At 35.3% G+C, this 24,022-nt stretch overlaps 3 protein-coding genes across 4 annotated transcripts; 1 reads left to right on the forward strand and 2 right to left on the reverse strand.

The window, feature by feature from the left end:
• Positions 1 to 415: 415 nt before the first annotated feature.
• LOC114190045 (damage-control phosphatase At2g17340-like) lies at positions 416 to 12,813 on the reverse strand. Of its 2 annotated transcripts, none has more exons than XM_028078800.2 (13): positions 12,605 to 12,813; positions 12,116 to 12,284; positions 11,288 to 11,353; positions 10,994 to 11,060; positions 10,762 to 10,830; positions 10,318 to 10,458; positions 7,073 to 7,201; positions 6,908 to 6,994; positions 1,336 to 1,410; positions 1,178 to 1,255; positions 964 to 1,041; positions 808 to 870; positions 416 to 710 (listed from the first exon to the last, which is right to left on the reverse strand). In XM_028078800.2, exons 1-13 carry the CDS (start codon positions 12,777 to 12,779, stop codon positions 636 to 638), a joined length of 1,272 nt encoding a protein of 423 aa, XP_027934601.2. In that variant the 5' UTR covers positions 12,780 to 12,813; the 3' UTR covers positions 416 to 635. The 2 variants fall into 2 exon arrangements, with proteins under 2 accessions (XP_027934601.2, XP_027934602.2); XM_028078801.2 differs by lacking the exon at positions 12,605 to 12,813 and adding an exon at positions 12,353 to 12,481.
• A 407-nt stretch (positions 12,814 to 13,220) lies between these two features.
• On the forward strand, positions 13,221 to 15,598 carry LOC146884839 (uncharacterized). The gene has a single exon (XM_085676103.1). It carries the CDS (start codon positions 15,101 to 15,103, stop codon positions 15,500 to 15,502), a length of 402 nt encoding a protein of 133 aa, XP_085532229.1. The 5' UTR covers positions 13,221 to 15,100; the 3' UTR covers positions 15,503 to 15,598.
• A 515-nt stretch (positions 15,599 to 16,113) lies between these two features.
• On the reverse strand, positions 16,114 to 22,582 carry LOC114191688 (AT-hook motif nuclear-localized protein 6-like). The gene is made up of 5 exons (XM_028081034.2): positions 21,802 to 22,582; positions 19,699 to 19,766; positions 18,800 to 18,931; positions 17,106 to 17,267; positions 16,114 to 16,805 (listed from the first exon to the last, which is right to left on the reverse strand). Exons 1-5 carry the CDS (start codon positions 22,133 to 22,135, stop codon positions 16,503 to 16,505), a joined length of 999 nt encoding a protein of 332 aa, XP_027936835.1. The 5' UTR covers positions 22,136 to 22,582; the 3' UTR covers positions 16,114 to 16,502.
• Positions 22,583 to 24,022: the final 1,440 nt, after the last annotated feature.

Raw genomic sequence — 24,022 nt, forward strand, 5'->3', positions numbered from 1 at the left:
AAAACAAACTGACCATTTTAAAAATTATTTGGGTGCAGTTAAAAATTATGGAAGTGCACGAAAAACAAAGACTTTATACAAATTAATGTTTTAGCCTTTTTTCTTGTTCCGCCTTTTCTTTTCACTAAAACTAAACTATTTATGTTTTGTTATATGCCAAACAATTATCACAATACTCCAAAACAAAAATAACTTCCAATACAATAAACTGGAAGAAACGTGACAAGACAAGAAAACATTGATGTTTACAAATGGACACTCTCAATAATTTTTTCTACTTATACTCCTGCTTAATCTATTATGCGATGTTAAATGATATTTAGTTCGAAAACAGCATCGTTTGGAAGCATATATAGTTGAATCTATATATAATTGAATCAACTTTTGGAGTTCAGATATAAGACAAAGTTTCACATGTCATCAAAATGAAAGTTAAATAAAATATATAAATGATAAAGACTTACCAACCTTAAAATTTTAGGTTGAAAACAATATTAAATTTCCTTGTGTTGTTGGCTCATGTTGGTAAAGATCTTCCCTAACCTCAATGCCTGACATCAATAAGCACTGACTAAATGCAAATGTAGCATTAATTATCAATTTAATCGAATAAATAATCACTCTTCATTTAAAGTCTAAACTGCATCGTATTTGATCACGCAATCATATAAACGAGACCCAAGAAATTCTGCAACTTCAGGATGTTTGACCTATAAAATAATGATATAAGAAAAAGAAACAAGATGCATCAGAATCAAAATTTTCATTTGTTAAGAAGGAAGTGAAAAGAATGATAAAATGCATCACCATAGCAATCTTGAGGGAATCACATTTAAACTGAGCATAGAGATTTGTTTCTATTCCACGACCCTGTCAAGAGAATCAAAAATTGAAGAAACTAAGAACGCAAAACTGGGGCTTAAGACTTGCTTAACAAAATATAATGAAGGAAGAGCTTCTTACCATCCCTTCTAAGATGACAAGATCTACATCGTTGGTGAGGTATGCTAGTTCCTGTGACACCCTTGTAAGGTCAATAATCTGAAATCCGTTGAACAAAACAGGAAAAGAGACATTTAATGTAATTAATAATCAACAAACATACAAGTGAAAGAAAAAATATAGGTCAATAACTATATAGAAACTAGAACTTTCCAAATACAACAAATTTTCTTACAGGCAAATCATTTCCAGAGTTGGCAACTAAAAGATTTGAAGTAGAGACACCCATGAGACATCCTTCTTCATCCTTTAACTGGAAATCAGCATGATGGAGTCAGGAAAGAGTTTTGTCATATCATAAACCGCCAGAGTTTTTGTTTTCTTTTTCCTTACCCTTGATATGATTTCAGTTAGCTCAGAGTAAGTCACATCATTGAGGGAAGGTAACTCATTAGCAGCTAATATAACCTGCATGCAAATCACATAAAATATATGATAGGTTTAGTGGCAAGGTCTACACTAGGAGAAATAAAGCAGAGAGGCAGTTATAACCTCCTGCAGTTATAACCTCCTGCGGACAGACTAAAATAAATAGTCTGTGTTTTAGGATTGGTGGGCAGTTTTTGGAATTGTCTTGGAGTGTGGGAGATTAGGAGAGAAGAGGGTCCTCTCAAAAGACCTTTAAAGTTGTAAACATTCGTTGTTACTGTTCTTATTCAAGTGAAGGAATAATAGCCATAATAAGATCATACAGGGATTGTGCATATTTGTCTTAGTCTGGATCTATCAATTGGTATCAGCAGCGGCGATCTTGGTTCTGTGGAGCAGGACGGACAGGGTATGGTGAATACCAGAATGGAGTCAAGAATTGATGGGCTGGAACGAATGATTCAAGATTTGGTTCAAGATCAGGGCAAGAATGAAAATGAACAACATGAGCGGTTTCAAAGACTGGAAGACATGATCAAGGGGCTTACGGTAGTGGTGGAAAAGCTTTCAGTCAAGGACAAAACTTGTGATGACAATTCTGTGGTCAATGAAGGAAAAACAGGGGATGAGGAGAACGTGATCGGGCACTCTGGGTTCTCCTCCACATGGAGAAAACTGGATATTCCAGTATTTGCTGGAGAAGAGGCTTATGGGTGGATTAATAGGCTGGAAAGGTATTTCAAATTAAAAGAAGTCAGTGATGAGGAAAAAATGAGGGCTGTTATGATTGCTTTAGAAGGAAAAGCATTGAATTGGTTCCAGTGGTGGGAAACATGCAACCCCAATCCAAAGTGGGATGCATTCAAGGTAGCTGTGGTGCGTCGATTCCAACCGAATATGTTACAAAACCCTTTTGAAATTCTGATTGGGTTGAGACAAACAAGCGGTGTGGAGGATTACATTGAGAAATTCGAACAATATGCCGGTTTCTTGAAAGGAATTAACCAAGATTACTTGGTCGGTATTTTCTTGAATGGATTAAAGGAAGAGGTCAAGGCAGAGGTAAAACTGTATGAACCTGCAAATCTGGCTGAATTAATGATGAAGGCCCAAATGGTGGAAGAAAAGATAAGGGTGACAGCAAAAACAATACCACCAGTAGTTAACAAAACCAACAACACTTACAAACCTTTCTCGGTAACCAGAAGTTATTCCAAGGAAGGAGGAAATTCCGTAGTTCTGGATGGCTCCAATAAAGGAAGAGGGGAGGGCAGTGAAGTTGCGAGTACAGGTTGCAGTACCTCGGGAATGCAGCGGCCAAGAGGGGCTCCTTTTCGAAAATTAACCCAAGAAGAGTTGCAAGATAAGATCAAAAAAGGGTTATGTTTTCGTTGCGATGAAAAATTCGGCCCCAACCACATGTGTAGAAATAAACAATTACACATGTTGCTTATGTCAGAAGAGGAATTATCAGGATTGGATGCCTTGCCCGACAAGAATTCCAATAAAGCGCCAGAATTGGAGGACGGAAGCCAGACCTTGCAATTATCAATGTGTACCATGGCTGGTCTTACTACTAAGAAGTCTTGGAAATTGTGGGGATCAATTGGGAAAGAGGACGTGGTGGTTTTATTAGACTGTGGTGCTTCCCATAATTTCATTTCACATGAATTGATATCTAAATGTGGATTACAACAGGAGCAGACTCGGCCTTACGTGGTCCAGGTGGGAGATGGGCACAAGGTACAGTGCCAAGGGAAGTGTACAGGGTTCATTTTGGATTTACAGGGCCTGCAAATTCAACAAGATTTTTTTGTTTTCACAATAGGTGGTGCTGATCTGGTTTTAGGACTGGAATGGTTAGCATCTCTTGGCGAGGTGCGAGCTGATTTCAGGAATTTGAGGTTGACAATTGGTAAGGGTGAGAAGGAGAAACTTCTGGTGGGTGATCCCACATTGTCTAAATCAGAATCTTCCTTCAAATCCATGTTGCATGATTTGAAAAATAAAGAAGCATGTTATTTCATTACATGGGACCAGGACCAAGAGGCATCAGGCATCAAGGTTCCTACAGAAATAGTGGAAATATTGAAAGGGAATGAAGAAGTTTTCCATGATCCAGTTGGCCTACCTCCTAGCCGCACCTATGATCATGCCATTCATATTCAAGAAGGTGGTTCTATTCCTAACCTCAGGCCCTACAAGTACTCGCACCACCAAAAAAATGAGATCGAGAGACTGGTGCAAGAGATGTTGCAAGCTGGAATCATCAGGCCCAGTATCAGTCCTTATTCAAGCCCAATCATATTGGTCAAAAAGAAAGATGGAGGGTGGAGGTTTTGTGTGGACTATAGGGCTCTCAATAAAATCACTATTCCAAACAAATTCCCTATTCCTGTTATAGAAGAATTGCTAGATGAATTGGCTGGGGCAACTACTTTCTCCAAATTGGATTTAAAATCCGGATATCATCAGATTCTCATGCGAAAAGGTGACATTGAGAAGACGGCCTTCCGCACTCATGATGGTCATTATGAGTTTCTAGTCATGCCCTTTGGGCTAACTAACGCTCCAGCCACCTTTCAGTCCTTGATGAACCATATCCTTAAACCATTTTTAAGGAAGTTTGTGCTCGTCTTCTTTGATGACATTTTGATATACAGCCCTACTATGGACAAGCATGTGGAACATTTACAGGAAATCCTACAAGTATTGCAGCAGCATAAATTGAAACTCAACCAAAAGAAGTGCAGTTTTGGACAGCAGAGTTTGGAATATCTAGGCCATATCATTTCCAAGGAAGGTGTGGCTGCAGATCCAAAGAAGGTTGAAGCTATGTGGAATTGGCCTGTTCCTAAGGATGCTAAGGCTTTGAGAGGATTTTTGGGGTTAACCGGCTATTATAGAAGATTTGTGCAAGGGTATGGTAAGATTGCCAAACCTCTTACACAATTATTGACTAAGGAGGGATTTCTATGGTCTGCAACAGCTCAACAGGCGTTTAACAGTCTTAAAGGTGCGGTTTCACAATTGCCCGTATTGGCAGTACCGGATTTTTCTAAATCCTTCACCTTGGAGACTGATGCCTCTAGCAAAGGTTTGGGGGCTGTGTTGTTACAGGAGGGTAGACCCCTTGCTTTTTGGAGCCAAGCTTTGTCAGACAGGGGTCAACGGAAGTCTGTGTATGAAAGGGAATTGATGGCAATAGTTCAAGCAGTCCAAAAATGGAAACACTACCTAATGGGTAGCCATTTTATTATCATTACAGACCAAAAAAGTTTAAAGTTTCTCACTGAGCAGAGGTTATTGACAGAAGAACAGTTTAAATGGGCTTCCAAACTCATTGGGTATGATTTCGAAATTCGTTTTCGACCAGGCAAAGAAAATCAAGTGGCTGATGCATTATCCAGAAGAGAATATTTTAGGGCTGTGTCTATGTTCCAAACTGATGAATGGGAGACTTGGGAGAAAGAAATTCAGCAGGATGTTAAGTTGATTTCTTTAATCCAAGAATTGTTAGTGAATTCTAAAGCTCGGGAAGGTTATGAGTTACGGAAAGGGAGATTATTCTATCAGGGGAAATTGGTGCTACCTAAGAAGTATTCTCGCATACCTTCCCTCATTAAGGAGCTGCATGAATCTCCTTTAGGGGGCCACAGCGGGTACTTTCGCACCTTTAAGAGGATAGCAGGTGTAGTCTATTGGGAAGGCATGAGCAGAGACATCAAGGAGTTTGTAATGCAATGTGAGATATGTCAACGCAACAAAACAGAAACATTAGCGCCTGCTGGACTTTTACAGCCATTACCAATTCCCACCCAAGTTTGGTCTGACATCTCAATGGACTTTATTGGAGGGTTGCCCAAAGTCCAGCGCAAAGACACTATTCTGGTGGTGGTGGACAGATTCACCAAATATGCTCATTTCTTTGCCTTGGCTCACCCTTTCACAGCAGTTGAGGTAGCTCAATTATTCATTAACGAAGTTGTCAAACTACATGGATTTCCTTCCACCATAGTTTCCGATCGAGACAAATTATTCTTGAGTAATTTCTGGCGAGAATTGTTTAGACACGCAGGCACCAAACTTAAATACAGTACAGCTTACCATCCTCAATCCGATGGCCAAACAGAGGTTGTTAATCGCTGTTTAGAGACCTACCTCCGTTGTATGACAGGTTCTCAACCACGGAAGTGGCCACAATGGTTGCCATGGGCTGAATTTTGGTTTAATACAAATTACAGTGCCTCTACAAAAATGTCTCCTTTCAAAGCTCTGTATGGACGAGACCCTCCGTTACTTTTAAAGGGCACCACCATTCCATCTAAAATCGAAAGTGTTAATCAACTCCAACAGGAACGTGATGATCTATTACAGGAGTTAAAAAGGAACCTATGCAGAGCTCAAGAGCAAAATCGGGTGCAGGCTAACAAACATAGACGTGATGTGGAGTATCAAATAGGTGATTGGGTTTATCTTAAACTGCAGCCTTATAGATTGAAATCTTTAGCACGTAGACCAAATGAAAAGCTCAGTCCTAGGTTCTACGGACCTTTCCAAATTGTCGAACGCATGGGGACGGTTGCATACAAGCTCGCACTACCTGATCACAGCAGAATCCACCCAGTTTTTCATGTATCCTTGCTCAAACGCGCGGTCCAACCGGCCACTCCTGTCCAGGCATTACCCACAGCGCTTACAGAAGAGTTGATATTAGAAGTTTACCCTGCAACACTGTTGGATACACGAATTAATAGCCAGGGCGACATGGAAGTTTTAATCCAATGGAAGCATCTTCCAAACAGTGAAAATAGTTGGGAAACAGCAGCAACCATCATCAAGGAGTTCCCTGAATTTCACCTTGAGGACAAGGTGAATCTTCATGGAGGGGGTATTGATAGGTTTAGTGGCAAGGTCTACACTAGGAGAAATAAAGCAGAGAGGCAGTTATAACCTCCTGCAGTTATAACCTCCTGCGGACAGACTAAAATAAATAGTCTGTGTTTTAGGATTGGTGGGCAGTTTTTGGAATTGTCTTGGAGTGTGGGAGATTAGGAGAGAAGAGGGTCCTCTCAAAAGACCTTTAAAGTTGTAAACATTCGTTGTTACTGTTCTTATTCAAGTGAAGGAATAATAGCCATAATAAGATCATACAGGGATTGTGCATATTTGTCTTAGTCTGGATCTATCAATATATTGAAGCAGGCAACCGCAAGAGCTGCATGAAAAGCAAATTCAAATTCAAGTAGAACTTAAAAATGAACAGGTGCTGTTACACAAGACAGTTAAAAACGAATCACGTCATGACCAAGAATAGTTAGGCGAATCTAGTTAAAGTATTTTGATAATAATTAACAAGAATCTAGTTCCTTTAACTTCCTTATGATGCACAATAAATTTCAAGTATTTCAATACATTGATACACTTGTTCAATGATAAAGGGAGTGAACTACAACTGGCAAAACTAGCTATGGTATAAGTTTTAAACTGCCTGATCAAAAAACAGACATGAAAGAGAATAAAAATGCTGGAAAACCTGACTCCCACGCCTAAGGAGCTCCCTGGCAAATGGCAGAATACCCAAAATGATATCAGCACCTGAGTTATCAACAAATATGATCACCTGCAAATGTAAAACAATTAAAAAAAGCATTACAGTATATCATAAAACTGTCCGTTTCTATAGCCAAATCACACTTGCCTTCTTCCAGGGCTTCTTGCTCCATTTCACTTTGAAAGTCTCAAGGTCATCAAAAATCCAAGGTCGAGGGACAAGATTTTGACATGTAGATAAAAAAGACACTCCATCCTTGGCGAAAGCCTCCGCAAGCTTCAAGGAATTGAAGGAATTAAAAGGTAACCCATCAACTACAGGTAGTTAAATGATTACCCAAACTCTGTCATGATTGTAGTAAATAACAAAATCTGTCTTTTTCAATTAGGCAAATAAATTTAGAATGAAGTTAACCTATTGTTTTGTACCAAGTTGATAGAATATAGAATGGGTAAATACATTGATACAGGTAATTACCAAAAAATACTACTAACAACTAGCCAAGTTCTTTCAAATGTCAATGGACTGTATCCACACCATGTGAACTAATATTGAAGATTAACTAAACCATAGCAAACAATGGGAAAGTGGGGCAATACAGGGTTGGTACAATAAAAAAGAATAAGCAACTAAAACCATGAACAACTAGGTCAGTCCAGTTTGTTCCAAGACTAGTGGTTTTAGTAATTGACAAGTAATGAGTGAAGCTGAGTCACATTCCAAGTACAAGGCCGAGGGAGATAATTCAGTTTTGGCATGTGAGATAAGAGTCGCTGACTCATATCAGCTTGGTACAACTTAAAGCATTAGAATGAAGGTTTCTAACCAAATGGATTTAAGGCAGACAAAAGGGGAAAAGAACCAAGGAAGAAAATGCCAAGAACTGAGAACTTTCCCCCTTTCCTTCGTTCTCTCTAAACTTTATTCTTCACCTCTCAACTTCATTCAGCATAAGTCATTTCTACGTAATTATGTTAATGATATGCAAGTTTATAGCTATTTTTCCTTGAGTACTGATAAGTGTGATAATAATTTGCTTTATCATACGAATTGAACATCTTTATTTGTATTTATGGTATGAACTTTGTTCATTTCATACTGAAATCCATGGTTTAGATACTTTTCGGGAATAGAAGTGATTACTACTTATTTACCATCATCTTTTGTAGAGAAATGGGCACTTCAAGCCAAGGAAGGAGGAAGTCAATTCAGAACCTTCTTGCCCATCGACCAAGAGCCTCACTTCTCTAATCGAAATACAAAAGTTTGCACCCTTTTAAAAGCTGCCTCTTGCCCAGTGAGAGTCCACTTTCTGGAAGTGGATTAAAAAGTGAAAACTTAACGTGTTGCAGAACTTTTGAAGGGAAAAAGATACCTTGGAGAACTGGTGCACAAGAAGAAACGCCCGACAGGGCTTCCCCCTTTAGGCTTGTCATTCTCTTGGCCAATTTTTGTACTCCAAATATCTAGGAGTAGTTAACTACCCATTTCATTGGGATTAGATGTAACAATCTCTTCTATGTGTAGTTTTTTTATTGCAATATAAATCTCTTTACACGACTCTTGTGTTCTTTCTTTATGCTTTATGTTGCATTGTTTGATTATCTATGCCTTGGGCGGTTTCTAGACGTTGGGAAATGCTTTAGAACTTAGACCTCAAGCTTGAACAACTTAGCGATATGATTCTAAACATAATTTTATCTCTTGTTCATTCTATACACTTATCCTTCATGCAAACCTTGCACATAAAGAACTAAGGAATTATTATTTTCAAATTAAGGTTTAGAAATCATCTCTAAAGAATTAAGACTAGAGACTTTTTTATGTGAAGGTTGGAGTTACGCTAGAGATATGTTGGTTAGAAAACATGCATTGAATTGAGTTCATTAAATCCAACCCCAATGAATATTTATCTTTGTTAAGTAATATAGTCTAAGGTTTGTTGTTTTGACTTTAGAATTATCTCCGCTCTTTAAATTCAAATGAACTTGCCTTTAATTCTTTAGTCCAAATGACTAAAATTTCACATTGGCTAAAACACTCGCAAATCTCTTAAGAGGTCATGCTTTGCTTACATGACCAATTGCAAAGCTGCAGAAGTTATTCCAGAGCAATTCCCATGGCATCAGAGAAAAAGAGTTCTTGCATGATGCAAAGCAAAACAACAAAACGCTGATCATTGTCAAGGTCCCCATCCAGGTATTGCATTCTCTTATCCTCCGATGCCAGCTCTTTCAAAACTATCACCTCCATGTTTGCCACCCCACCTGGGTGAGCTAGGCTTGTCCCTAGGCAATGGAACTAGTCCATCGAATTGAGTGCCAGACATCAAGTACTTAAGCAGATAGAAGGGACAATTTATGCAAGTTGTCACTTCGGTACCTTCTTACCCAACAAGATCAACGTTGAACTCGCAGGGCCATCAATGCATTCACTACGCTAGATATGAAAATTTGCACCACTTCAAAAAAAATTCACACCCGAGAGTGTGTGTTCGCCCAATGAGAGTCCACTTACTGGAAGTGGATTAAAAAGAGGAAACTTAATGTGTTGTGGATCTTTTGGAGGAAATGCAAGATACTCACCTTAGAGAGCTAGTGCACGAGAGGAAACGTCTAGAAGGATTTCACACTTGAAATTCATCATTCTCTTGGCCAATTTTAGTACTCCAAATTAAGAGTAGCTAACTCTCCATTTTATAGTGGTCGGATGTAATGAATCTCTTCTATGTGTAGTTTTTCATTCCAATATAAATCTCTTTACATAACTCATGTTCTTTCTTGATGCTTTATGTTGCATTGTTTCATTATCTATGTCTTATGTTATTTCTAAACATTGGAAAATGCTTTCAAAACTTAGTCCTCAAAATTAAACAACTTAGGGATATGATTCTAGACATAATTTAATATCTCTTGGTCATTCTATACACTTATCCTTGTGCGAGAAGAACTACGGAATTAGTATTTTCACATTAAGGTTTAGAACTCATTTGTAAGAAATTATGAGAATGTTGGAGTTATGTTGGAGATGTTTTGGTTAGAAAACCTGCATTGTGTTGAGTTCATGAAATCCAACCCAAGTGAATATTTATCTTTTTTAAGTAATATAATCTAAGGTTTGGTTGTTTTGACTGTTTTAAATTTTGAATTATCCCCACCTTTAAATTAAAATGAACCAATTTCTTTAAGTCTTTAGTCCAAATTAGTAAAATTTGGCACTCACTAAACACCCACAAATCTTTTAGAAAACAATACTTGGATTTTCCAATTTTACTAGTACGATTTATATCAACTCCATATTAACTGAGCCTTTTTCAACGTTTTTGGGACTTATTATACTGAGAATCATTACTCCTGAATTGAAAAAGAATTACATACAGAAGATCAACATACCTGTGTTGCACCAAGATCAAATATATTCCCTGCAAAAATTCCTCTAACTAAATTCTCTAGGCGTTTCTCTTCATCTTCAATGGCATCATTAAGACGAACAACATTCTCAAATAGGGACATGGCATTTGCATTCTCTACATCCTGTACCATTCAATCAGAGAGAAATTACAAATCCTGAGCAAAATAAAACAACATTGTTCATTGAGAATCACAACTTACAAGACCATCCCCCCTCAATTGAAAACTAATGATGTTAAGTTTCTTCAAATAGTTGAACATAAACTTGGCCTCCACTATGAGAAGAATGCCATTAAATTTCACTATATTAAGAGAGATGTTACAGTATTTCAACCCACTATAATCAGATATAACCATGCTTGTTTTCAACATTTTAGCAGAATAGTATTAGCTTTTAGCACACAGAATCCCATTAGTTAACCCTACCTTTATTTTCTTGAAGATATCTGTGAATCCGAGTTCCCTGAGGACTTGCTCACGAATTCTGCATAGAACCTAGAACACCCATTCCCGCAAAAAAGAAAAATAAAGGAAAATGAAGACTGAAGAAATTAGATATATGCACCAAAACTGCCGCATTTTATTTTATTATTTGATAAACACAGAAGAGGTATGGCGTGTTGTTCAAACAAAATTTCTATGCAGATAAAGAACATACAAAGATATCAAGAGGCTCGCCTTGACCCGCAGGATCTTTCTTGAAATCTTCAAGTATTCTAGCATACCTTTTTGCAGAAAATGTACCAGGAAAATTAATTGCAATAAACAACTCCCGTGTTAATTTGAATTACTTGCACTAAGAAATTACGCAAATATAACAACAGGTGGATAAAACAGTATAAGCTTAATATCCTCAAGAAACGTTATTCATGTCAAATTTGGTTACTGAAAAAATATATATAGGTCCTTGTCATGCAACAAACCTCTCATAGGGAGTCAGTAAAAGACCCACCTTTGAGCAAAAGTTTCAGCTTTATCTGCAGCATCAGGAACAGAGGCATCACTCTCAGCATGCTTCCTGTACCAAATCAAAGCTAAAACATTATGTAACGAAGAAAAATTGAAATAATAGAATCCCTGCAATAATATAACAATCACACCTCACCAAACCAGGTAACGGCTACATTAATATTGCTTTCCAGCAGTTGCTTCTCTGTATACGGTAATTAATAATGAGAAGCAGCAACTACACCGCGCTAGCAAAATTAGGTTAAGAAACACTCTCAGACTTTTGGTTATTGGAATTGAAGCATGATGGATAAAACTCAAGCCCAAAGATATCAAGTTGTTGGACACACCAAAAGCCAATTATTCCAAGGATATAAAGTTGTTAGACAAGGGACCACAAATGACTTTCGTATGTGTCTAACAATTTAAAGAAAATCAGAACAACGATGTTTCAATTAGCAGATCCATTTTCACTATCGATGACTGTGATCTCACCATTAAATGTTTACCAATCACCGACCCATTACCCAGTAGATGTTTCTATTGCTTCTCAACACTACATCCTAATACCTAAGGTCCGAGAACAACGATGTTTGGGATCAGTGCACCCTTCGTACAACTAAAGGGCATGCATGCAAGATACGGATTAGTAAAACGCATTGTGAACCACAAGTAAAAGTGTTTAATTTTCTGAAAATAAAAAATCTGATCCACACCCCATTTTGATCTGTGGAATTATCTTTATTTTAAAAGATAAAGAATAAGGAACGAAGAAATTTGAGCCACACCCCATTAATTTGTTTTGTGGGAAAAAAAGAAGAAGATAACATACTTGAAGGTGGGGATAGTATTGTGGAGGAGATTAATCCAAGATAGCTCGGTGGGAGTGGGAATGTGTGGATCGTCGGAAGGGACCCTCCAAGGAATGGTGCTTGCTGTGTATTTCTCATTCACCAACAACGGCAATGGCACCAACTGCGACGTACTCCCCATGGCTTCCTCTGAAAATATCAGTCACAATTATTACTGCAAATGAGAGAGATCAACTCTGAAGACAAAGGAACTCTACCTAGTCCCACACCGATTCAAGTACAAAAACAAAAAATCACAAATACAGTATCAGAATTCACAATGTAAGTGAACTTTCGATAACACTTTTTTTTTTAGTTGGTGACATTTCTTGTAACTACAACAAATATCTACGCATGGCTAAACTTTTGCTATGTTTTTTTTTTTCTCTTTTTTAATTAAAAATAAGAAATGTCCTGATTTAAAAAGGAACAAAAAATTAATTATAACACTATTTTGGAGGTAGTGTTACCTAGTAATTTGGAGTGAACACAAGTTTTTGTGGATTGATGAATGGTCTTAGGCTTGGATGAGAGTGTAAGAGAAGAAGTATAGACATATAAGGATATTGATGGAGGACAGTGTGGTAGCAAGTGCAGTAGCTGAGTCTGAGTTGGTGATACAATTCCCATTGAAACTGTTGCCATGCTGCATAAAATAAAGAGCTATCATATGTTAACAAAGTATTTTTAACAAAGTTTTGAAAAACTTTTCTATTTAAGTAAAAAAAAATATTATTTTATTATTTTATTTTAATTAAAAAATGAAAAGTTAATTAACTTTAATTTTATTTTTAGAAATTTTGTTAATTTTGATAAAATTTTGTTTGTCAAAAGATAATTTTCCTAAAATAAATTGTGATGCACTATATTGTAAATATCAATAAATAAAATATTATTTCATTTTTAATGTATTTTTGTGTCATTGTTTAACTTATTTTTGGTTTGGTAAAAGAAACTAAAATAATTACTTGACTTTTTCTTAACCATTAATATATATATATATATATATATATATATATATATATATATATATATATATATATATATATATATATATATATATATATATATATATATATAAGGGTGCTTGTTGTTTATCCTTATTCCCACTTTCTAAAGAGCCTTGGAAGACAAATTTTGTTGAATCAACATGCAGAAGAATGGAAGGTGAGATGCAATAAATAACTAATAAAACTTTATCCAAAGAGTATGAAAAAGAAAAACAAAACTAGAGATTGAAATATTTAGGAAATTAATTTTTTTACGGAAGAATTAAAACTTTAACATTACTAGGATCTTACATAATTATCTTATTTACCAGATGTTAAACAATATTTTTATTTGATAAAAAACGAACTACAATTTAGCTTAAAGCCTTGTCTTCCAAACATACTTCTAATAGGATCAAGAAAATTATTGTGTTTTATATTGCAGTATAATAAAATAAAGAGCTAAATAAACTATGTTTATGGTGAAAATTAATTTTAATAATTAAACTGAAATATATTACTGCCGTAATCATTTTTTATTTTGTTTTGTTCAATTTTGACCACGTAAATCCGAGTTAGTTTAAACTATTGTAGATTTCTTTTTGAGTTGGGATTCTGTTGCTGATAACTTTCTTGTTTGTCCTTTTAATTTGCCGAAAATTGGCGTGGAATACGACTTGTGAGATAATAAATTAATAATCAGTCAAAAGATCAATATTTTATTCCTTTTACTAGTTAAAAAATATTAATAAAATAAAGGGGTGAAGTCTCATTTGAATTGTAAAGAAAAAACAAATCAAAGCATAACAATTGACAACAATTTGATTTGGCCACAAATCGTGCTGCAAGCAAAAATAATTCGAAAAAATTTCACGGTGAGTTCACAGTTGTGTTTTCACTCATTTTCTTGAAGTATATAAAGTGAATATATGCAAGTTTTTTTATAAATGCTTTCTTAACCTTCGAAGATTTTCTAACTTAAGCGAAAAGTCAAATTAAGATGAAATAAAAATTGAAGATAGTTATCTAGAAAAAGAGAAGTTAAAGAGTGATGGTGTGGTGTGGACTTTTCATATGATGACAATGATTCAGTGAGACAAGGGAGGAAAACTTATTCCTAAATTCTCACACATTATATTCATTGTTAACGATAAGAAACTGTTTTTGTTGTTATCATCTCTATCTGCTTTGATTTCTTGCTAGAGTTAACTTCACTAAATAGCTACTTTTGTTTTCATCTCTTCAATGGTGTTATGTTTGTTTTCATTTTTCACATGAAGATACTGCATGAACACCAATAACAGACAGGATATATAAGAACATCAATTGAAACATTTTCAAGCAAACAAAACAAGACAAAACAATTTGCCAACAGCTAAAAGGAGTAGTTAGTTAGGTCCTTGGTCCTTTTCAGTGGGGAATGATCCAAATTTCCAAGATCTTCAACCACCCCAGAAAAAGGAAATCAATCTAGTATTACTTTAATCCTAATTGTCCATGATTATCAAGGGAAAAGAGGCTTATTATCCAATCAGGGTTAGGATCTAGAGATAGAAAAATGAATGCTGCATAAAAGTTTGGTGGGTGATGTCTTATGTGTAAGTTGATGACATAGAACACTGTGGTTGTGACCCTTAAAGAAAGTTGCATGTGAGGCTCTCCACTGCTACAACAGACTTTTGGTTATTAGTTTAATGCAATGAAAGTTGGACGTACAGTTGGATGAAACATCCCACGTACATTTATGCATCATCAACCCTCACACAAAAGCATATTGTACTGTGCTTTTCTGATATCATTCACCCATCAGCATTCACATCAAATTTTGCTATTAAAAATAAGGTTTTGTCCACGTTTGAATCTATCCAAACACCGCTTTAAATAGACCTTAAGGCCTAAACCTGCGTCTAACTCAAGCCAACAACAAGAACAACCACCCTCTTTTTCTCATCTGTGTTTGCCCCTCCTTACTTGGCCATGTTGGATTCTGTGATCGAGTACATCACTCTGGCAGCTTCCAGCTATGCTTTCATTTTCTGCTTCTGCAATTTGATCATAGTCGTTATCCTGGTGGACTTGAAGCCAAAGCTCAGTTTTAATCAAGGGGGTGAAGAAATCCCTCTGTCTGTGCTCACAAACACGGGCATAGAAGGAGCCAATTCCAAGTGCTTAGTCAACAAAAGCACATTATCTCCACAAGCAAGAGAACATGTCAAGGAGGAAGTGGTGGTGGACAGAGTTCAAATTGAAGGTGATGATGATTATAATTGCAACAGTACTGAGGAAGATGATGAGTTGAGGAGAAGAGTGGAAGAGTTTATAGAGAGAGTTAATGAAGGATGGAAAGCAGAACATTTTAGCTCATCAAGTTTGTTATAAGGAACTTTTGTAGTGAGAGTTTTGATCTGTCAGTTTATTTATCTAGTCCTCATTCTTCAAAAACTGTTGAAGTAAAGTTAGACCTTTGATGTTTAATACCTCCATTGAACTTTTCTGACTGAATTCCTCTTACTCTGTTTTGGATTTACCTTTCAAGAAATGTGAATTAGTGGTTTGGTAAAAAAAGTAAATATGGTAAACACTCAAACTAAGTCTGTTGTTTTATATGATAATAATGATAAATTTTATACTACCATCTAATTAGTGTCGATTATTTATCATAAGAATGTATTAAAATTAAACTCTGATGTGTATAAATTGAGTGAGCTCCATCAATAAAAGGATAAATAGAATTGTTTTATTAGGAAGCTTATTCCATAGCTAGTTTAGAGTCAGTTACATGTAGAAAGAAAGAAAGAAAATGTCATGAAAACAATGTCACGAAGCATCATGTGTGGAAAGTTCTTCATGAAAACACAAACTTTGAGCTGACAGAATCCCATGCCTGATCAAATTACAGATATATGGCATAATAATTGAGATAAAATGTTCTCATTTGGCTGTTCCTTGATATAATAATTTTGAGCAAAGAATCAGAGTAGCACAAGGTAAGCCTAGGGAGGTTGATATGCAATTTCTTTCACAACAAATAATAGAGTTACAGTTCAGAAACACTCACATCCACTCACATTTTTAACATCCATGTAGAATATAAATAAGGGGGGAAATGGCACAACATATACCCTATATCTAATTGCTACACCAATGAGTAAACAATACTAAAGATACATCTGGAGAAATGACACGTGGAAACCTAACAAACAGATTTGCCAACTAACACCTAATACAAAAGAGTGAAACTTTTGAGTCAAAATCATCGCGTGACACCCATCTGACCATCAGAGTTGTGTTGTAAGTTAACTGTCAGCAGTCAGTCAAGCATGAGTGAGGGCCTACATGAGTTGACTCTGCATGATATAAAATAATTCACAGGGAATGTTTAGCATGCAGCAGCCTCAGCGTTTGATTGGCTTAGATTAGACTCCTTGTCGGGTAAAGGATCTTTATCATCAGGAGATGAGTTCCTAGAGTCTTGACCATTGTTAAAAGAAACAATATTCTCTTCTTGGAAAGCAGCAGGAGTCATAATAGGCTTTACTCCACCAAAACTGACTTTTAGTTCCTCACTAGAGATGATATTAACAGGTGAAGGATTAACAGTTGATATATGCACATGCTCCACTCTTTGCTTCTTGTTTTTATGCTCCAACTGGTGACCAGGAAGAAAACTGCCCACAACAACCTGATCCAGAAGAAAGTGAGAAAAGTGACTACATATATCACTATCATAGGCATAATTTTGTTGTTCACAGAATTTTTTTGTTTCAATACAAGAAAATCTCTCCAAAAGCATTGGTAATATAACCAATAAAACAAATTAAAACTTGCTTTACGATGATGGGAATAATTTGAACAACCAGTATCTATATTGAATTAATATTATCATGTTTCCTTACAAGGTTTATAAAATCTCAGATTAACAATTCATAAGGTTCTTGAATATTTTATTAAATATCCCCCTTCTATGTAACATGAGGTCTACCTGAACTGGACCAGCGGCTACTAGTAAACCAGCAAGCCCACCCCCCATTACTCTACCATCTGGACCGGCCAAAGAGACACTCATTCCACCAGATCTGCTTCTTGTAATTCCATTCTCAGTTGGCATAAAGGAACCAGACAAGGAAAGAATTTCAAACCGTCCCTGTAAAAACAAAAGATTAAGTTTGAGTATATTTAATCAATTCACTTTGGTCATGGCTCAAACAAGATTTCAAGATACTTGCAACATCAGTTTGATATCAGTGAATAAATCACAAGGGATGAGTCATCTTTGTTGAGGAAATTACTGATTTAATCAAAAGCAATTTATGTTTTACCCTGAGACCGCATAATTAATACCCATAACAAGTATAACATGCAAGGAGACATTAGTTTTCAAAAAGAAAAAAGAAAAAGAGGTTCCAAAGTGGTTTTTGAGATATGAAGAGCATGGAAACTGAAACTAATTGTGGGTTTGGTTATGAGTTAGCATGTCTAGGTGGGTTGAATAAAGTGAATGTCTGGGACACGTGGATACAAAAACAAATACTGTACGAGGGGATTCATCCACGGTCTTCAACTAACATGATGCCAACCACAACATTAATAGTGTTGAGTTATAGAGGTAAAAGCAACAATAAAAGTCATATCCCACCAGGAGAGATTAGTTACATGAATCCCGTGACACATTTGGTTCAGTTAAAGACAAACAAATAAACTTACCAAGAAATCATGAATATATAAAAACATAACAGCATCTCAAATTTAGAGTTCGTAGTTAAGAAGCAAGAACAGTTACAAATTACAATAGCAATTGTACATATGTAACTTTAAAATTAGTTAACAAAATTATCATAGCAACTGATTAGCTGAAATACAAGGGAAAATTAAACTTTTCCTAGAATCGGAAGTTGAAAACGTTTGTTTCCCATGTTTGTTTTATGCTTTAACAAATAATATATGCCCACAAAACAATGTTGTCAGGAATGCTTTTAGCTAAGTTTACCATAAAATTATTCTAATGGGGGAAGAGTGACTGTATATTTCCCGAATTTAAAAATAAATAAAATATTAAGATTAAAAAACCATGTTACTCTTGTTAAATAATTAAGTAGTGAATGACTAAAATTGCTGGTATTACTCTTTAACTTCTTCGAAGCTTGTATAAGTATTTGTAAAAATGCTTATGGCTATCCAAACAGATTTTAGTCATTCCTAGGAATCATGATTCACAAGATTCATGATTTTCAAACCTGAAAAAACTTCTCTTGTAGCAAACACCTCATAAGTATAATGCAAATAATAACATCAGTTTCAGATAAGTTTGCACGAGAAGCTTAATCAAATAATAAAGGTTGTTATCCTTGTCCACTAGCCAAAATCAGATATAATGAAAATGCTTAACCAGCAAAACCCTGATTCTTTAATCAATTTCTGTTAAAAATTTAAAAAACAGCATTTGATGCATCCATTTGCACTTCCATCCAACTGCACAATTCTTTGTAAAGTAGAAAAGGCATTTAAAAAAATAGCATGTGATATCTAATATCAATATATTACAATGCCATATAAACAGAGCTGCATACAAAACACATGCAACAGTAACTGTTAATAAGTATACTATGAAGTTGATTTCTAGTAGATAAACAAATATCTGAACTTATTGTTGTGGTGAAGACATAAGATGCAGCTCACCTCATATGTTAAAGTACCCCCACAAGAAGATGGTTGACGAAGCGTAACATTTGAAATTGTCCCAGTTGCAGAGAGAATGCATATAGCACGTGATCCTTGTTGTGAGAAGGACATGATTTTCATAGTGACATCCTGGTATAAGACCATAACAAAATGAAAAAAACAAGTACACAGCACAAACATTAAATTAAAACATGCAGTCAGTACTTTTCATTCATAGTAATGACACTGTATACACAACCATAAATATGATCCACACAACTTAGTCATGTCACTGTGCAGATTTAAAAAAAAAAAAAGCTACTATAATAACATTGTAATGAAGTTAACATGCTTCCAATTCAATTCATAATTTATGGATAAATTGTACATTACAAACTTGTAATCTAAAGATCATTAGAAATGAAAAAAAAAATCATAACTTGTTTCATTTATTTTTACACAACTTCCAATCAAATGAAGCTCACCACCTGGCAAGAAGGGGCACTATTTATTTAAAATGTTTAGCTAACTCTCTGACAGACAATTAGCATTTAAATCAAATAATCTAATTGATATCCTAGTTCCTTACAATTAGTCCTGAGCAGAAAAATGATCACAAGAAATGTTATTGGATATTAAACGTAAAAGACAAAATATAAACACTATTAAGGAAACGAGCACTGAAAACACATACAGCATAGAAACAGATATGGAGTTTGGACAATAAACATAGAGAAAGGAACATATTACTTTTTCTGAGCTATTACATTCATTAGATAATTTTACTTTGTCTCCCTTTTCATAAAAAGAAAATTGTTTTCATGAAAAAAAAACTTAAAAATAAATGGACTTTGCATTCATACACAAATTTACTGGATTTAAACTATCTTAATAAACTTCAGTATATAGAAGAATACCTCGCCAGAATTTACTGTGAGCACATGTGGTGTGAAATTGGCACCAACTGAGTATGCTATTCCATCACCTATAAATGCATACATGGGAAGATAAATACAAGGAGAGAGACACAAAATGAAAAAAAAAAGAGAAATATATATATATATATATATATATATATATATATATATATATATATATTAATATAGTTCGGGGACGTCCGTTTCTTATAGTTCAAAAAGGAAAGAAAGAAAATGCAATAATCAATACGCCATATAAAGTAATTGATAAAATCAAAGAATTAAGTTTCAAAATAACAAGATAAATTTGGGGAATAAATTATGTTGATACACTTTAGCCAGAAATAGAAGATGCATTCAACAAGCCACATATGTCTTACCTCTACCTCTTTGTATATTAAATGGACAGAATAGTGAATCGCACACATCGAAATATACACGATAGAGACTTAGGCTATTTAATGTACACTGTTATAACACTAATTTCAGATTCATCATTACCCTTAATCAACTCTGTGCCACCGGTTAAGTCTATAAACATCCGTCTTTCTATGTGTTGTTTATGATATTTTAAGCCTCTGCTAACTATACCATAATGTAGTAGATACCAGAAGCCACACTTATCCAGTCCCCACACAAGATACCCCATAACCTGGTCCCAACCCCGGAATTCTGCTTCAACTATTAAGTCCATTATGTCATTTCTAGACCTCCTACAGAAACATCAAATGCAAAGACAGCCAAACCTATGAACCTGGGCACCAATCTTGTTCAGGGCAATTATGAATGTGGAATTAGATTCAGGATAAATGATGAAACATCGGGAAAGATATGGAAGTCATGTTGAACACCAAGCTACACACAGCACACGTATGTCTAATATCTTGAAAAACACATTTCAGTGCTCACACCTCCTTGTCAAGATAGGGAACTATATACAGCACATAGTGGTATGTTTGGGTGTCACCAGAGAAAAGAAAAATAGAATAAAATACAAAAAAAATAAGAGGAAGAGGGATTAGGCAATGATTTATTTCTTTCCCCCTTTGATTCAATGTTTAAAATCACCCAAAATTGTAAGAACATTTTATTGTGCAAAAAAAATTAATGAAGGAAAATTAATGATGATCTAACGATGATCCCATATGTCCTAACTCTCTTTCATAAAAACGTCAACACATGGGAAAGTCCGCCCCAATAACCTTCAACAATCCTCCGTCCAAATTTAGGAGACCACAGATCTCCTGCATGAACTTTGAAAATCTCTTCATTTCATTTTAATGTTATATAAATTATTACTATCAGTCTCAGAAGCCACTCTCGCATCCCTTAATTAATAAGCTCCACTTTTCAAAAATATTTCCGACCAATATTCCAATTACGAAATCCATTTTCCAATCATGCCAATATTCAACAAGGAAGTTTACAAGCTGCTAGAAATAATTATTAGAGTAGACTTTAGACCAGTTCAAGCGTGGCACATCAGCTATCAAACACTGTTGGACTCAACCTACCAAATAAGCTGGTCCCTTCATTTACTCTAACCGTTTTTCCTTGGTCAGATAATTCAATCCTCTTCCCCTCACAAAAGAAAATAAAGAGTACCATATGCTACCCTGAAACAAAAACCAACCTGACTTGTCAACCACAAAATATCCCCATCCACCTCACAATTGGTATTCAGATCTGAAAAGGAATCAGAGCTTAGGGTCCACTCACACCCCCCCACACCACCCCCTATATAACCTCTCACAAAAGCAAAAAACCAAGTCCAAAAAGTTCACTGCACGCTAAAACACAATATCAAAGTAAATAACTAACTGGTCCAAATGATTTACCCCAAAATCAAATCAATTGGAACTCCCAAAAAAACATTATGATGCTCTTCCATTAAAGAGCTAAATGACAAGGGCCAACAGGTTAGAAGGATTCACTCGTTTATTATGACTCTGATACTCGTGTATCTCAAAAAACTGCAAATGAAACAGTAAAAAACTAAAAATAAAACCTAGGCAAAAAGATTAAAAACATCAGCGGTGACTAAAGATTAAAAGACTACAATTCAAAGTCTTCAATTGAAAAGATCGAAGAACTATATAATACCTTGACCAGGGCTTTCAACCTCAAACTTGAACGATGACTTCTTGATAGATTCAACAGGCCTTCCTCTACCCCTCTTCCAAGCGGAGAACTCGCCGGTCAACGGAATCGACGATGAAATCGGCATCGGCGAAAGCGCCGTCACCGCCCCCAAAGCCACTTTCCCGTCCGGCCCGTACTTCCTCGGTCTCCCTCTCTTCTTTTTCCCCTCCGTCGACGGCGCAGGCACGACGGCCCTTGAAAAGTCCAAGTTATTCTCAATTATTCTAGGAGCAACATGGAAGCTCTCGGGGGCTTCATCACCAACCACAACACCAAAACTCTCTCTTCCCTCCATTTTTATGCAAATCAAAGAAAAACCAAGACACCTCAAAACCTTAAAACTTTACTTAAACCCTACTCATTGAAGATTCAAACTCTTCAACCCCCCAATCACCCAAAAAATCACAAAAAAAAAAAAATCAAAGGGGGTAAATGCTAACTTATTTAAGAGAAAACAGATTTGGGTACAGGGAAAATTTACAATCTCACAGAAAAGTTCAAGACACAAAAAAATTGTTGTATGAAATGGCGAAAACAAACCCAAAATCGAAATTGGAGCAGTTTGAGCTTGGCCTCCGAGAAAATCGCAGTGCTGTAAGCTCAAATCTGCACCATTGCATAGAACACAGAAAGCTTCGAAATGAACAGAAAATTTTGAGAAAAAAAAAATCTAGAATTACAGAGAAAAATACAAACTCCGGTTCATAAATTCTCCGGAGTGGTATGTGAATTTAGGGTTTTCCAGGAAAAGGTGGAGTAAATAAATAAAGTTGATAAAAAAACTGGAAAATTAAATAATTGTTAAAATAAAGTAATTAAATATTGGGAATTTAATTATGAATTAATATTTTAATTATAAAATTCAAAGTATAAAATTTGGTTAAGAAATTGTTTCACGTCCGTCTTGGAAATTTAATAAAGGTGATTTAATAAATGACTGTGAATGCAGATACTTAATTTGAATGCATTAAAAAAATACGTAACATTTTTGAAAAGGAAAGAAAATGGCTTTTTTTTATATAAAACCGGCATTTATTTATTTAAAGCTTTTCTTAAAAAATAAATATTCAAAGCTGTAAAGCTAAGATAGGAGCCATTACATTTTCCCAACTACTGACAAGTTCTTTGTCTTTTCAGTTAAATTAACTTAAAGTTGACCAAGAAACTCAAATTCATGCCCTCTTGCTTTGATGAATCTACTGCAATTGCCACTGTAATGAACACAACGCATGCTCTCTGCATCTTCTTTTCTCCGCTTTCTCCTCCCCATTCACAGCTTCTTCTGTTGACCAAGCCACACTGTTTCCTTGTTTCCCCACTTTTTCCCTCTTTCTTACCAAACATAAAACCAAAAGACAGACACACTATGATGTTTGTTAATGTTTGGCAGAAAATTTTGTTGAGATTTATTATGATGCTCGAAATCTCCTAGCTTTGAATTCTGGGTAGGTACTGTAAGTAATGAGTGATGCAATGGTACCACTGTTCTGATATGATGGACCCGTTACGGTACGTCAGGTCTTTCAATCTCTGCTACCTACTGTACTCTTAAACCACCCTCCTATTGCTACTACCAGTGACCACACTCACCATTTTTGTGGAACCCACTTCTTTTCCTAATTTACCCATTCCATTTCTTTTTTCTTTTTCTCTCTCTCTCACACCCTTCACTCTTATAAATGAAAAATCATTTTTCATCTTTTCAAAAATTTACCTCATAAAGATTATAGATGAATAGATAAATAAATGTCACGTCTTTCTCCTTCTACAGGAAACTTTGAAACACTCTTACCTTAGGTCCGTGATCCGTCTGTCTTTGGTTCATAAAAATGGATAGGATCGGACTGGTTTATCAGAGTAAAATCTGAGTTAAAATTTTTAATTTTTTTAATTTTTAATTTTTTTTAACTTTTCAAAAAAAGTTGTTTATAATATTTTTTATATAAATAAATTATTTTATATAATATAAAACATTTAATTATTTTAATTATTTTTAATTTTTAAATATAAAAAAAATAGGTTGTCAGATTAAATAAACTTGATCATGACGAGCTAATGGATTAAAAATTACACTTCAATTTACTCTTTACTTGACAGGTTAATAAACCGGTTCGACGAACCTAATTCACTTTGATATGTTTATTTTTTATGAGATAAGAACCTATAAAATTATCTCATTCAA

Source organism: Vigna unguiculata, chromosome 7 (assembly GCF_037176805.1).
Source record: "Vigna unguiculata cultivar grain cowpea cultivar isolate G323 ecotype 2 chromosome 7, ASM3717680v1, whole genome shotgun sequence".
Taxonomy (NCBI): Eukaryota; Viridiplantae; Streptophyta; class Magnoliopsida; order Fabales; family Fabaceae; genus Vigna; species Vigna unguiculata.

Bases quoted from the DNA above. Each gene is read 5' to 3' on its own strand.
- LOC114190045 (XM_028078800.2), bottom strand. From the start codon at position 12,779: ATGGCAACAGTTTCAATGGGAATTGTATCACCAACTCAGACTCAGCTA. The intron at 10,459-10,761 runs GTAGGGTTAACT...TGAATGGTACAG, and splicing joins ATATCTTCAAGAAAATAAAG to GATGTAGAGAATGCAAATGC. The intron at 711-807 runs GTGATGCATTTT...ATTATTTTATAG, and splicing joins ATTCCCTCAAGATTGCTATG to GTCAAACATCCTGAAGTTGC.
- LOC146884839 (XM_085676103.1), top strand. From the start codon at position 15,101: ATGTTGGATTCTGTGATCGAGTACATCACTCTGGCAGCTTCCAGCTAT.
- LOC114191688 (XM_028081034.2), bottom strand. From the start codon at position 22,135: ATGGAGGGAAGAGAGAGTTTTGGTGTTGTGGTTGGTGATGAAGCCCCC. The intron at 19,767-21,801 runs GTATTATATAGT...ATGCATTTATAG, and splicing joins GGTTGAAAGCCCTGGTCAAG to GTGATGGAATAGCATACTCA. The intron at 16,806-17,105 runs GTAGACCTCATG...CTTCTGGATCAG, and splicing joins TAGCCGCTGGTCCAGTTCAG to GTTGTTGTGGGCAGTTTTCT.